This window comes from Drosophila montana, unplaced genomic scaffold (assembly GCF_035044405.1).
Source record: "Drosophila montana isolate Dmon_TW-CO22-7 unplaced genomic scaffold, ASM3504440v1 contig_3213_1, whole genome shotgun sequence".
Classification (NCBI taxonomy): Eukaryota; Metazoa; Arthropoda; class Insecta; order Diptera; family Drosophilidae; genus Drosophila; species Drosophila montana.
The window spans coordinates 273536-286794 of NW_026998093.1; the positions used below are offsets into that span (position 1 = coordinate 273536).

The window sequence follows — 13259 nt, forward strand, 5'->3', positions numbered from 1 at the left end:
TGAAAATCACTTTTAGCTGAGTTGTCACTGTTTTCAGTCACTGCTACTGTTACAGTCACCGATTCGGGCATCTCTTCTGTCGGCACAGCTGTTTCAAACAAATAAACAATAATAAAATAAACAAATAGCGTTTGTTGCACTTACACACTGGGTCAGCGACACTTAATAAACTGAAATTAAGCCTATGACGTCAGTAAATATTCGACTCAAATGCCGTGTTTGCATTTGTACCCTCGATACAACTGTCGGCAGCTACGACATGCGAAAATTGCCCACACTGGCACACAAATTCATCACCTGCACAGATTTGAACCCGTCTGCGGCAGGGGAAGAGGAGCCGTTGCCAAGTAAGCTATGCCAGGCGTGCCATGATCAGTTGGAGCAGTTCTATGCATTCCGTGCCAAGTGCATTGCAGCCGATAGACAATGGCGCGTTGAAATTTTAGCATCCTCTGATGCTGAGAATCCCAAATGCAGCTTGGATGCGGCAGCTATAGAAGTCTCTGAGCTGGAGGCCTACACTGACAAGAAGCTGCGAAAGAGGCGAGGAGACAACCTCAGTAGAGAAGTGGAATTGCAGCAATTAGCAAATGAAGAGACTGAAATAGAATTACCCGAAACAGAAGTTACAGTTTTGGACACAATAGGGGAACAGGTATATCTTTGTGGTACTCCCAAAAGATTTAGCTAACTTTGCTCTTTTAGAGTTTGCCAGCCAAGCCAGCTGCGCCCAGTTTTCAGTGCAACATATGCGACATGCGCTTCTTGGTGGAACATCGCCTGCAGGCGCACCAGCGGCAACATGAAGGCCTCATGCCTTACCCGTGTACTGAAGCCGGCTGTGATCGAGCATTTAATCGTTTTCATTGTCTATCGGAGCACCTGAAGCAACACTCGGGCACCAGCAGCTGGTTTAGCTGTGAGCAGGAGGGTTGCCACAAGATGTATCGCCACAAGCCCACGCTTATTATGCACATGCGCAGATGCCACAAACTGGGCCCGGAGCTCAAGTCTCACGTGTGTGAGTTTTGTGGCAAGGTGTTTAACTCGACGGCAGTGCTCAATGATCACCGTTACACGCACAAAGACAAATCGGAGTTGCCGCACGCGTGCCAAGAGCCGGACTGCTCACGGCGTTTCTCCAGCAGAGAAAAACTCAAGGTGCACATGATGCGGCATGCGGGCATCAAGAACTTTAGCTGTCCTTACTGCGGCATGCGCAAGACAACACGGAACGAGCTGAAGATACACATGAACTATCACACGCTAGAGCGCACCTGGCCCTGCCGCTTCTGCTCGAAGGTGTGCAACAGCTCCGGCAATCTCAAGATGCACGTGCGCACCGTTCACGAGCATGCCAGAGATTATGCTTGCAGCTACTGCGAGCGCAGCTTTGCCAAGGCGGACACCCGCAAATACCACGAGATGACACACACTGGCGAAAAGCCGCACGAGTGCGAGGAATGCGGCAAGCGCTTTACCCAGCCAGCGGCCTTACGCACGCATCGCAAGATCCATGAGCGACAACGCAAGGACTCCAACTCGGCTGTGTATACGCTATTGATGACTGTTCCGACTGACACAGCTGCTATTAGCGTTGTGCAGTTGGATGGCGGCAGTTAATAACATGAAGTTGCAACCATAAGAAGAACGAATCTCTTTAAGAAACCAACCAAAGATAACGATTTTTTTGTGTACATCAATTTTGCAATAAAGTGTGTATTAATACACTAAGATTACTATTTAATTCTAAGATTACTATATATAATGTCTGACTTTGGTCTGCACTCACAATTCGCGTGCTGTGCCTATCATCATTTCAATAATTCAAATTCCAAAGTTCCTTAGTACAGTAATCACTCGGATACTAGAACTTACAGAAATTAGAATCGAGGTTTCACAGCATTGACCATGCAATTCTTGCTTTAAGAACTATTTTGTTACCTTCTTTATTTGATTAGAATTAAATGTATAGTATACTTTATTCAATATCATATTATATGTATAAGTTAAAAATTTTTGCAAATAAGCACCGGCTGTAGAAACGAAGCGTTCTTATTTGCGAACGGCTACTGTATTATAAATTGGCACCGTACGTCGTCATATAGTATATAGTGCGTCAGCAAGTGACAGAGCATATGGACTTTGAGCTGAACTAAAATTATCATGTCGCGCCTATCTTAAATAGTAAAGTTTAATCATTCGTATTTCAAAGTTTCTAATGCTGAAAAAAAAAATGATTAAGCTTATGAGCCCAATATTAATTATGCCAAACTCGAGCTAAATGCAATTGTAATTTACTTAAAAATTTATTTAAAAATTCGGTACAGAAAAGGTTGAGACAAATGTAATTTTCTAATGGTTGGATTAGACATGTGGATTAGTTTCTCTTTAGTTGTTCAATCTCTTTGTTTTTAAACTTAAAGTTCAATTTAAATCAATTACACCTGTCGAGTGTACACCGTCCTGTTCACAAATCTTTTTTGCTATTGTTGATATTAATTTGTTTTCGCCTTGCAGTTGGCCTGAGCTCGCCTTTCGCAAATGTTGGTTTACTCGTTCGGTTGCCTGAACTGACAGGGCTTTGGTTAAGTTAAGTTCATGTTCCGCCGTGGGCAGGTTAAGTTTCGCAGTTCGAGTTGCTCGGGAGAGCGTTGCGATCATGGCGTATATGTCGATGGCGGCATTCGCTAAGTGATTCAATATAATCTGTTCGTTGATGATGTTCTTGTTGTATTTCATTAGAGCCTCTTCAGCGGTTCGGCCAAATAGATCAATGCAAGCGGCGGTTCTCTTCGCAGATTCCTGCAATTCGGGCACCACAAAGGCGCTCAAGTCGGTGCCACCTAAGCCAATCGTAGTTGTTGCACGTCTGGATGCCTCTTTGAATATGAAGCCTAGATTGGCAGCTGGATTTTTCAGCGCACGCTGCAGTTCCTTCAAATGGTTGCCGGCGTATTGCACTCCGGAGAGGGCTACGAACAAGCGTAGCACCTCATTGGTGCCCTCGAATATGCGGAAGATGCGCAAATCTCGCATGATACGCTCCAAGCCAGTCTCCTTCATGAATCCCATGCCACCAAGAATTTGTATAGCCTCGTCGCAGACATGCCAAGCACTTTCAGAGGAGTAAATCTTCGATATGGCTGTCTCCAAATGGTAATCCTGACTGCCCGAGTCCATGTTTTGCGATATCATAAACGCCATCGATTCCGTGGCATATTGCAGTATATTCATGTTGGCCAATTTCTCCTGAATGGTGCCAAATTCTTTGATTTTCTGTCCAAACTGTACGCGACCGTTGGCATGTGCCGTTGCAATCTCAATGCACTTCTTCATGGTACCCGACATGGTGGCACCCATGCCAAAGCGACCACTGTTCAGTATGTTAACGGCCACCTTAAATCCTTCGCCCTCCTTGCCGAGAACGTTTTCAATGGGAATTTTCACATCCTCAAAATAAACTTCGGTCGTGTTTGAGGCCTTAATGCCCATCTTCTTCTCTGGTGGACCGCTAGTGACACCGCCAAAGGAACGCTCCACAATGAAAGCGGTCACCTTATCCTTCTTTTCGCCAGTCTTTTTGTCAATTTGTTCGGTTTGGGCAAACACTGTCATGACCTCGGCTAATCCGCCGTTGGAAATCCATATTTTGGAACCATTTAGAATATAGTACTTGTTGTCCGCACTTTTGACTGCGCGGCTGCGTATAGAGTTGGCGTCCGATCCAGAGCTTGGTTCGGTGAGAGCAAAGGCTGCGTAAACCTCTTCAGAAGCTACCTTGGGCAAATATTTCGCCTTCTGCTCGGGCGTTCCATACAGTAGAATACCCTTGAAGCCGATGCTCTGATGCGCGCCCAGGGTTATGCCCAGTCCCAAGTCATTCGCTCCGACTATTTGGCACAGCCTCGCGTACTGAGTATTGTTCATGCCCAGGCCGCCATATTCGCTGGGCACCTGGATGCCCATGCCACCGAGCTCCCATAAATTTTTAAGCGTATTATCGTCGATGACGGAGTTGTCGTCATTGCGCGCAGCGTTGTTTACATCGGAGAAGAATTTTTGAAATGGATCTAGCATACTTTCTATTGTTTCCTTTTGTTCCAATGTCAAGACATCGGGGTAGGGGAAAACTTGCTTCGAGACCAAAGTGCCACGAAATATGTTTGCCATGAAAGATTCATTTGGTCTTTTGGGCTCCTTGCTAACTTCATTTTCGGGTTTCCTTTTTGGGACGGCAGCCGAGTAGAATCGATATTTATAAATATCTAAAATTAATTTGCGCGTTCCGTAACTATTTAATTTCAACATCTTAACCAGACAACTGAACTTTGTACCTAAACGTAAACAATGAATGCGGGGGTGACCTGCTACATCTAACAAGTACTTTTAAGTATCCATTGCCAAAATGTTGGACCAGCTGCTACAAAATCCTAAAGTAACGAATACGATTTGAAATCAAAATAAAATAAAACAAAAATTCATATGCATTATCATATTTGCTTTAAGAGGCATTGTTAGTATTTAATTATATTTGTATTATTTTTCTAGTCACGTTTGATGCCACCATCATATGTTTACACTGTTGCAATTGAAGAAAGTTATCGATAGTCGATACCCTCTGATCAGCTGCAACCGCGTTAGCAAAAGAACGCCGTCATTTATTCTGTAGCACTGGACAAGGAAATTGTATTATTCAAATGTGATAAACTAATAAGCAGCTTTGATGACTACTTTTACGAAGTGCCGTGTTTGCATTTGTGATCTCGATGCAACTGTCGGCAGCTACGATATGCGTAAATTGCCTCTATTAGCACACAAGTTTGTCACTTGCACCGATTTGTCCGTGTCTGAGGAGCAGCGAGTTCCCAGTGAGCTTTGCCAGGGGTGCTTTAACCTGTTGGAACAGTTATATGCATTCCGTGCAAAGTGCATTGCAGCTGATACAAAATGGCGCATGCAAATTTTGGCATTTTGCGATGAGGAGGAACCTATTTACGACTTGGAGGCGGCACCACCGAGTACAGCTGCAGTCGAGGAGCTAAAAGAGAACGATGAAAAGCAAAATAGAAAAGGGCACAGAAGCAAAGCAAAATGTGAAGAGCACCAATTGGATTCTGTACAAGTGGAAATTGAAATTCGTGACATGGAACCACCTCCGCAGCCCTTGGAGGACGACGTAGAATTGGATGCCGTTACAGTAAGAAAGCCAAAAACAGAAATATGTGAGAAATGTATCAGAAGCATTGCTTAAATTTTTAGAGCTCCTCGCCACAGCATCCCAAAGGCGTCTTCAAATGCGATATATGCGCCGCGCAATTCTTAAATGAGAAGCGCCTGCTAGCGCATAGTCGGCGACATGGACAGATGCCGTACCCATGCCCCGAACCAGGCTGTGATCGAGGCTACAGCCACAAGCATACGTTATCCCTGCATATGCGAAAGTGTCATAAGCTTGGCAAGGAGCACAAGTCGCATGTTTGCGAGTTCTGTGGCAAGCTCTTTGACACCATGGCGCTGCTCAAAAACCATCGTTTTACACACAAAGACAAGTTGGAGCAGCCATTTGCATGCGAGGAGCCGGACTGTGAGCGACGTTTCGCCACTAAGCAGCTATTAAAAATACATATGATGCGCCATGCGGGCATCAAGAATTACACATGTTCATACTGTGGCGTACAGAAGACGACACGGACCGAACTCAAGATTCACCTGAACTATCATACGCTAGAGCGCACCTATTGCTGCCGGCTCTGCTCTAAGGTGTGCTACAGCTCCAGTAATCTAAATAAACATATGCGCACCATACACGAGCGTGCACGGAATTATGTCTGCCGCTATTGCGAGCGCGCCTTCATTCAGCCCGAGACACGTAACCAACATGAGCTAATCCACACGGGCGAGAAGCCACATGGGTGCGTGGAATGCGGCAGACATTTTAGGCAAAAGGCAGCTCTTCGCGCTCACTATAAAATTCATACCCGCCAGCTTAAGGAGTCGAACTCCGAATTAGGAACTGATACACATGAGATTGTAGGAGATGAGGATGGCAATGATATGCCAGAATGTGAATATGTTGAATACGATTGAAAGGTTCATAGCATTTCGAGTAACTTAGTGACTCTGGATGAACAAATTTGACGTTCAACAGGTTGATCTAAATGTGTACGTTTATAATTGGAGTAAACCAATATGCAGGTCTGTATTTCCTTCACATATATTCTTTTTAAACTCTTCTAAAGAATATTATAATTTTGTCATGAAAGGACTTTATAATTGAAGGCGACTTACAATATATAGTTCTAAATGAGTATCAAAAGCCGAGTGGATATAGCTATGCCCGTCCGTCTGTCTATTTCTATGCAAACGATTTTGTCCGGTTTAATGCAATTGTGTTGAAACGTTGCTTGTTGCCTGTTTTAACAATTTCAACCTAGTCCAGAAAATTCGAGTTTCATTATTCTCTTACCATATCTGCAAAACCGCATACGATCAGATTACTGGGGATCCTGTAGAAACAATTCTAATCCGTATTTAATATTCGGTGTTTTGAAAATAGCCTGTTTCCTAGTTATATACACATAATTATTTTACTGCAAACTATTAATAGGAGGGAGACAGACATTTATATATACACATCACCTAATTAACATAAGTGTAGAGAAAGCGCTTAAGTAATGTCAGCAGAAAGATATATGAATACGAGAGTAAATTCGTTTATGAGCAGAGCTAGAATTTGTTAGATGGTTCGTAGAAGTTGTTAATACAATATATTTAATCAAGGCACGAAAAGCTGTAAGGCTTACTTGAATTCATGAGAATTGCATAGAAGGGCATTGATGTATAGCGGCAGGTAAAGTTGTCTTATATATTTTTTTTCATGCATACATTCATCCGATCATATATTTAATATATACACACATACAAACATTTACACATAACCACATACATATATACATAACTTCATACATATATACATAACCACAAGCATATAATATACATAACTACATACATACATAACCACTTACATAGATACATTCATACAAAAATACACATACGTGTAAGATTTTTCGAATTGTTGGTAAACGATATACGACTAATGCATACCCTGTTCCTGTTACAAATTGGTATACAAAAAAGATTTGTCTTATGGTCCGTCTTAGCGTGCACTTGAGTTTAATAACGTCGATTCAGTTTTCGGGGTCTTACGGTTTGGGCTGTGAGTGAGTCCGACAATCTATCGTGGCAATCAATTGTATATAATAACAGATTTTAATATTAAGTTATTAAGATATGTCAAACATGTAAAAAGTGATAAATCGCTTGTGTTTAAAAAGGTATTAAAAACTGATTGTTAAATAAATAGCTTATATCGTATTACTGGCATGCGTGCATAATGTCCAACAAATCGGGATATTACTACTTCCAGTATTCGATTTATTGTATCGGAATATATGAGGAAACGCTCTGTGCCTAGGTTTGAGTTTTGCTAACAAACATTCAGTATTTAACAATAAATATACACGTTATTTACTCATCGTCCTCTTCTCGCCAGAGAAATTGAGCGATAATTTGGAAGAGTCTAGTGGTCATCAGGGGGTAATTTAAACGTCTTCAGTTGAGCGTTTTTTAGAGGTAAATAAAACACAGATCCATTTTGGGATTCAGAATGTAAATAGCAATAGTTTTTAATTATATTTTCAACTAAAACAAAATGTACAAAAATTAAATTAAACAGCATTGGCAGCTGCTGCTACTAAATCTAAAATACATATGTCTACTAAGTTATATGCTTGGAAAATGGTTTGTATACATGTATGTATGTAGTTATTTATATTGAGTTAATGCTGTAGTATGTAAATGATATGATGTGCTACTTGGAGTTGAGAGAGAGCTATAGCTGTGATCTGTGGCAATGGCCCAGTTTTGGGTTGCGTGTAGTATATTATATTGTATATGTGTATGCAGTATAAATAATTATGTGTGTGTTTCGTAAATAGTCATAAATACTTCTTTTTCATTTTTATTTTCTTGCATTAAAATCGTTGTAAATATGTTTTCCTTTGCTTCGTTTATAGATATTGTATATAGTATATTTCCTGTAAGCATAAATTCATTTGCTGTAAATATGTATGAACGTGTGAATGTGTGTGTATGAGTGTTTGTTGCTGTATAAATACGTATAATGCCATTATATGATTTTGGGTACATTGTTGGGGTGTTTTCGTTAAGACTGAAATGCGTTACTCTCACCTAATCCAAATTTATCAAAAAATGCTTATAATTCGGTTTTCCGTTTTGCTTTTGCTTGCTTTTATGGGCTTTTTTCTTGCCGTTTCTGTTGTTTTTACATTTTTAGAAAATGCTAAAGTACATAGAACATAAGAATATAGCATATTTAGGCTAAATATCACCCACGATTAAATCGTTGTTTAACACTATATTAAAACTAGATTTATAATACATGCTTGTATGTAAATCTGTCGCTTTATATTACAATTCAGACATAAACAAAAGACACGAATCGAAACTACGCTAACTCTAAGCTAGCATATGCTATAAATATAAATATATATATATATATCCATAGAACTATTTGTATATATATATATCATTAGACTATATATGTATGTATATAGATTGTGTGTAACGTAATTCATTAACATGTTAAGCTCGCATTTCTTGTTCTCTTTTCACTTTTTTAAAGTCACATATCTCTTATATAATATAAATTACAAATTAACTGCTCAACTCCTTAGACATAGTCCGAGGGCACTGTGCTGGTGCTCGTCTCATTGATGGCCGCCAGCCGCGGCATGCGGCGTTGCGTCATGGCCGCTGCGGCAGCATCACCCGTCGCCAGACCGGTGGTGGCAACGCCGCCAACGCCATTGCCGCCGCCGCCGCCGCCATGATGCTCCCAATTGGGCAGCGGCTGCGACATGACATTTAGGCCAACAATCTCATAGGCGCCCTGGTTGCTGCCACTGGCGCCGCCCGGCATGGCCGTTACGGAGAGATCCGAGTAGTAGGCGCTGCTCGGCGCTGACGAGACGACCATGGGAATGTCTTGCTCGTGTGCTTGGAAATTGTATTTCTGTAAAGGATTTAGATAAATTGAGTTACATAATTGGATAAAGCTTGCGATATTGCTTAACTCACCTCGCCACACTGACTGTATGCCGTATTCTGATACGACGGATTTGCCGAACGCACCGATTCGCGATCAAGTTCCGCGTAGAGAGCTTCGCTGACACCGACCGGACTGTACGCATCATCCATGTGGGTATAATGATTCTCGGCTGGCGATGTTGATGGCGGACCAATCTGATCGGGTCCCGCCGACGAGCGCCGACTGCCGCCCAGCCAGGTCCAGACGCCCGAGTTGCTAGTCGGCCGGCGTATGCTGTCCGCCGAATGCTTAATGGAAATTGGCGAGCGGTTCTGGCCGGCACCGTTGCGATTGTTGCGACACCACCACGGCTGCGGGCGACCACCTGTAAGAGATGCAGAGCAGCAGGCAGACACATGAGTAGTTGCTTTGGTATTTGAACACTTGGTGGCTTAAAGCTAAATCGAAATCGGAATGGGAATCGATGCAGGCGACGCAGAAATCTATGACATTTGGTTCTATAATCGGGCGATAAATCAAACATTCACCTCATTGAACGCGACAGAGCAGCAAACAGCAAACAACAAACAGAGAAACAAACAGCAAAACAAACAAAGCGTAAATTAAACGGCTGTCAACTGGCAGCGAGGTGGCAACAACAGCCACCATTAGCACCGTGTGCCACACGGTTGCACAGTTGCAAGCGAGTGGCATGAGTAATGGGCGACTGGGCCGAAATGTCAAATACTTTGGCTCACTGTGCAAAATACTGTGAGATCCTTTTTAATCAGCTTGTGTGATCTCATTGTGGAAGAAGCCTAACCTCATAAGTAATCCTTGGCATATATCATAAGACTCCGAAAGAGATCATTAACCTTGGCCATTCTCACACATATGTGTGCTTCAATAGGAAGTCTATAAAATTTCTATTCACTAGAGTGAACCATTTATAGGCTGCTTATCCGCTAACAGCATCTTTATAGATTCCTTGAGCCTTGTTATAGTAATTTCTGTTCATAACCAGACCAAGACCTGTTCAGCATCCGCTGTTCCCACCACTGCCCACAGCTCATTCAGCTCATCCACTTTGCTCAGCTGCTAATGATTGGCTAGTGCTCAGCTTTTAACGCCGCACCGCATCGCCTTTCACTCTCATTGCGCCCAGAGCTGGCCGCCGCTTGGGGCGATCCAACTAATTAGCGGAATGCATACGCAACAACTTGCAACCGCTGGCAACGTCGCCAATTTTCCAAGTTATGCACATGCATAATGCAGCCATTTCGGTTGTTGCCACTCGTTGCCTGCTTTTAATGCTTATGATTTACGTACTGTGCCGTAGCTATGACTGTGCCTGGAACTTGTGGCTCTGTTGCTCTCTGGCGATTATTAACCCAACCTTATCGTACGTAGGTGCTCATATACATGCATTTTGTGCATGTCACAAACGCCAGAGACACTGCAACTCGACTCCAAGCTGCAATATTTGCCTGCAACTCCAGCTTGGATTTGGACTCGGAGTCCGACTTGGACTTGGATTCGGACTGTGCGGCTAGTTGGCTTTAATAGCTGTTTTTGTGAAATGTTAACGATGTTGCTGCCTGCTACCGCAGCAATTGCATTGAACTTACGCTTATTGCTGCCATTGCACAGTGGTGCCAAACTTTTTTCATCGAATTTATCGAAGCACTGTGTGCTGTATTAGTTTATTAAGGCTTAGAAATTTATTTAAAAGTATTCCCCGTAAATCTAGATAGTTTATGGCGTATTCTTAGGAATTATTATTATTATATTTAATTATTTTTATTATGTTTCCAGTCTCCAGTGAGACCAACTGAAGAACTTTTTGTTGTAGATTCTTTATTGAATATGTTATTTTTACTATTATTATCATTATCATTATTATTATCATCATTATCATTCTCATTATTATTCTCATTATTATTATTATTATTATCATTCTCATTATTATTATTATTATTATCATTATTATTGTTATTATTATTTTTATTAAATTTTATTATTATAAGTATTTATATATTTATTATTTTGTACCATGAGATCGTTGAAAGATTTTCCACTCAGACAATTTCCTCTCACTTTCCCATACAAACAAACCATCAACTACCCCAATTTGTTTACAAAATATTTTCGACAAATGCAAGTAGCTTCCAACCAGGGTGCATTGGTAGCTATTGCTGTTGCTGCAACTGCTACCGCTGCCGGCCTTATCTGCTGCTGCTTATCTGCGTGCACCGCCAGCGGCAGCAACGGCAAATTTTGTTAACAAAATATTTCACAGCAGCTTTTGGCTAAAAACTTTGTGTTCAACTTGAATCAGCTACACCACGGCAACAACAAATAATAATCAAAAAAATAAATAGCAAAAATATTAACGATCATTTTGGAATTTAATGTGTGTTTTGCGTCTCGTTGGATTTCTGTGAAACAAGTCGCCAAATGGCGCATATGACATGTGTAATGAAGTCTTAATAGTCGCACAGATAATGCCAATGACTGTCAGCGTGTTTACTGCTTGAGTTGGCTTGAATGCCTTCTCTGTGTCTGTTACCTAGGCACAAAAAAAATGTCGCATAGCTGTTCTTATCGCGTATGCATAATTAAAGTAATGTTACTCATACGCCGCGTTGTCTGCCTGGCAGCGTTCAAGATAATTGAGCGCAGAATTTCCTATGCAAATAGTGTTTGCAGCAACTGCAATTTTGGAGTGTTGCAACAACACCAAGCATTTACTTAGTCAATGGCATTTTGTATAGTTTTTGGCAATTCCACAAGATGTGGCAATTAACTTTTAAAGGTGTCGTACGGTATTTTTCTATGCACCTTAATTATTTACTTTGGGTGCAAACATAATCAGCTGCAGTCGAGTTGTTTTAATGTGCTCAGCTTTTGGGCAATTGAAAATAAGTTTTCTCTTCGGCATTTTAAAAACTGTTTTTGGGCAACTGGCGCCTGTCGCCACACAACGTCGACGTTGACGTTGACTTCGACATAATCACGCGCTTTAAAAGCTGCTGACAGTTTAACGATTTGCGGTGATTGTTTTGTTTTGCTGCTGTTGTTGTTGCAGTTGTTTGTTGTTTTCGCAACATGCAACCGTGCGTAGCAGCAGAAAAACAACAAAACTGCGCGAGAGCTAAAACACACACAAAAGAAAAACTTTAGCCAAAAAAAGTTACAGCCGAAAAAACAGCAGAGAAAAAACAACAACAGCAAGTGAAGATTTTCATGGGACAGCTAATTGGCTGCTGTGACATTAAATGCCGTCAACAATTTGTCCTGCATGTCGATGTCAGCACAGGACAGTCAGCAGACAGACAGTGAAATTGGCGCCAATTGGAAAGAGAGAGTTGGCCAAAAAAGGGTCCACATGGTGGGCTTGGGTTGTACCCCAGCTCGTTTGTCAATAATTCGCCTACTGTATAAAGGAAACAGAACCGCGCGCCAAGCAACTAAATCAAAAAAAAAAGTTTTTTGCACGATTTTCGAACGTGTTTAAGCCAGCCATCTGAAGGAAAGGCCAATGCCAAAAGCAAAAGCTGGCTGGGGAACTCAAGACAATTGTTAGCCTTTGCCTTAATTTGTCTACAAATTTACTTAAGCCGAATGCTGCCACGGGCTCTGTGGGGGCACGTACATCAGTTTCCATTTCAGCAGCATCTAAGATTTGTGGCACGAACGTGAACTTCATGCATTGTCGTCAAAAATTTGTATGTTCGCTTTGCAGCAACACAAGAGCCAAGAGAAAACAAATTAAATTGTTGCCACTTGTGCCACAAATTTGCTCTGCAACAAAAGCAAAAACGAATTTCCGTGAATTGCATGCAAAGCCAGAATTATGCAATTAAAAATGGAAATGGAAAAGAGGAAAAAAACGAGTGTAGAATATGCTAAGAATACGAAGAAGAAGAAGTTGAGGCAAAAAAGAGTCTGCCTAGCGCTGACTTGCTTAATTAATCAAACGAGGCAGGCAAAAAGCAAGGTACTAATTGATCAAGTTTGAAATGCAGTTGGAGAATGACGGAAATAGCTGCTGACAACGTCTATAGGAAACCTATAAGAAATGTATAAAAAAAAAAAACTTCAAAGTGGAATCGATTGTTGCGATTTAAATATTTATCTTAAATAC

The 13259-nt window shown here is 41.5% G+C and overlaps 3 protein-coding genes across 3 annotated transcripts in view; 1 reads left to right on the forward strand and 2 right to left on the reverse strand.

The window, feature by feature from the left end:
• Nucleotides 1-41: 41 nt before the first annotated feature.
• Nucleotides 42-7768, forward strand: LOC135432814 (uncharacterized). Its single transcript, XM_064688643.1, has 5 exons — nt 42-655; nt 706-1621; nt 2802-3089; nt 4722-5200; nt 5263-7768. The coding sequence occupies exons 1-5, from the start codon at nt 185-187 to the stop codon at nt 6088-6090; spliced, it is 2982 nt and encodes a 993-aa protein (XP_064544713.1). The 5' UTR covers nt 42-184; the 3' UTR covers nt 6091-7768.
• Acadvl (Acyl-CoA dehydrogenase very long chain) lies at nt 2291-4354 on the reverse strand. Its single transcript, XM_064688460.1, has one exon. It carries the CDS (start codon nt 4309-4311, stop codon nt 2428-2430), a length of 1884 nt encoding a protein of 627 aa, XP_064544530.1. The 5' UTR covers nt 4312-4354; the 3' UTR covers nt 2291-2427.
• A 397-nt stretch (nt 7769-8165) lies between the features above and the next one.
• The window catches only part of LOC135432699 (uncharacterized), a 64110-nt gene continuing 59016 nt past the window's right edge, over nt 8166-13259 (reverse strand). The window contains exons 6-7 of the mRNA XM_064688462.1: nt 9163-9497; nt 8166-9097 (exon numbers count right to left, since the gene is read on the reverse strand). Coding sequence (XP_064544532.1) covers nt 8756-9097; nt 9163-9497 — 677 coding nt within the window. The 3' untranslated portion in view covers nt 8166-8755. The remainder of the gene's footprint in view (nt 9098-9162; nt 9498-13259) is intronic.

Coding starts and splice junctions, on each gene's coding strand:
- Acadvl (XM_064688460.1), bottom strand. CDS start 4,311: ATGTTGAAATTAAATAGTTACGGAACGCGCAAATTAATTTTAGATATT.
- LOC135432814 (XM_064688643.1), top strand. CDS start 185: ATGACGTCAGTAAATATTCGACTCAAATGCCGTGTTTGCATTTGTACC. Junction 3,090..4,721: donor TCCCATGCCACCAAGAATTT/GTATAGCCTCGT, acceptor ACTAATAAGCAG/CTTTGATGACTACTTTTACG. Junction 5,201..5,262: donor TAGAATTGGATGCCGTTACA/GTAAGAAAGCCA, acceptor TTAAATTTTTAG/AGCTCCTCGCCACAGCATCC.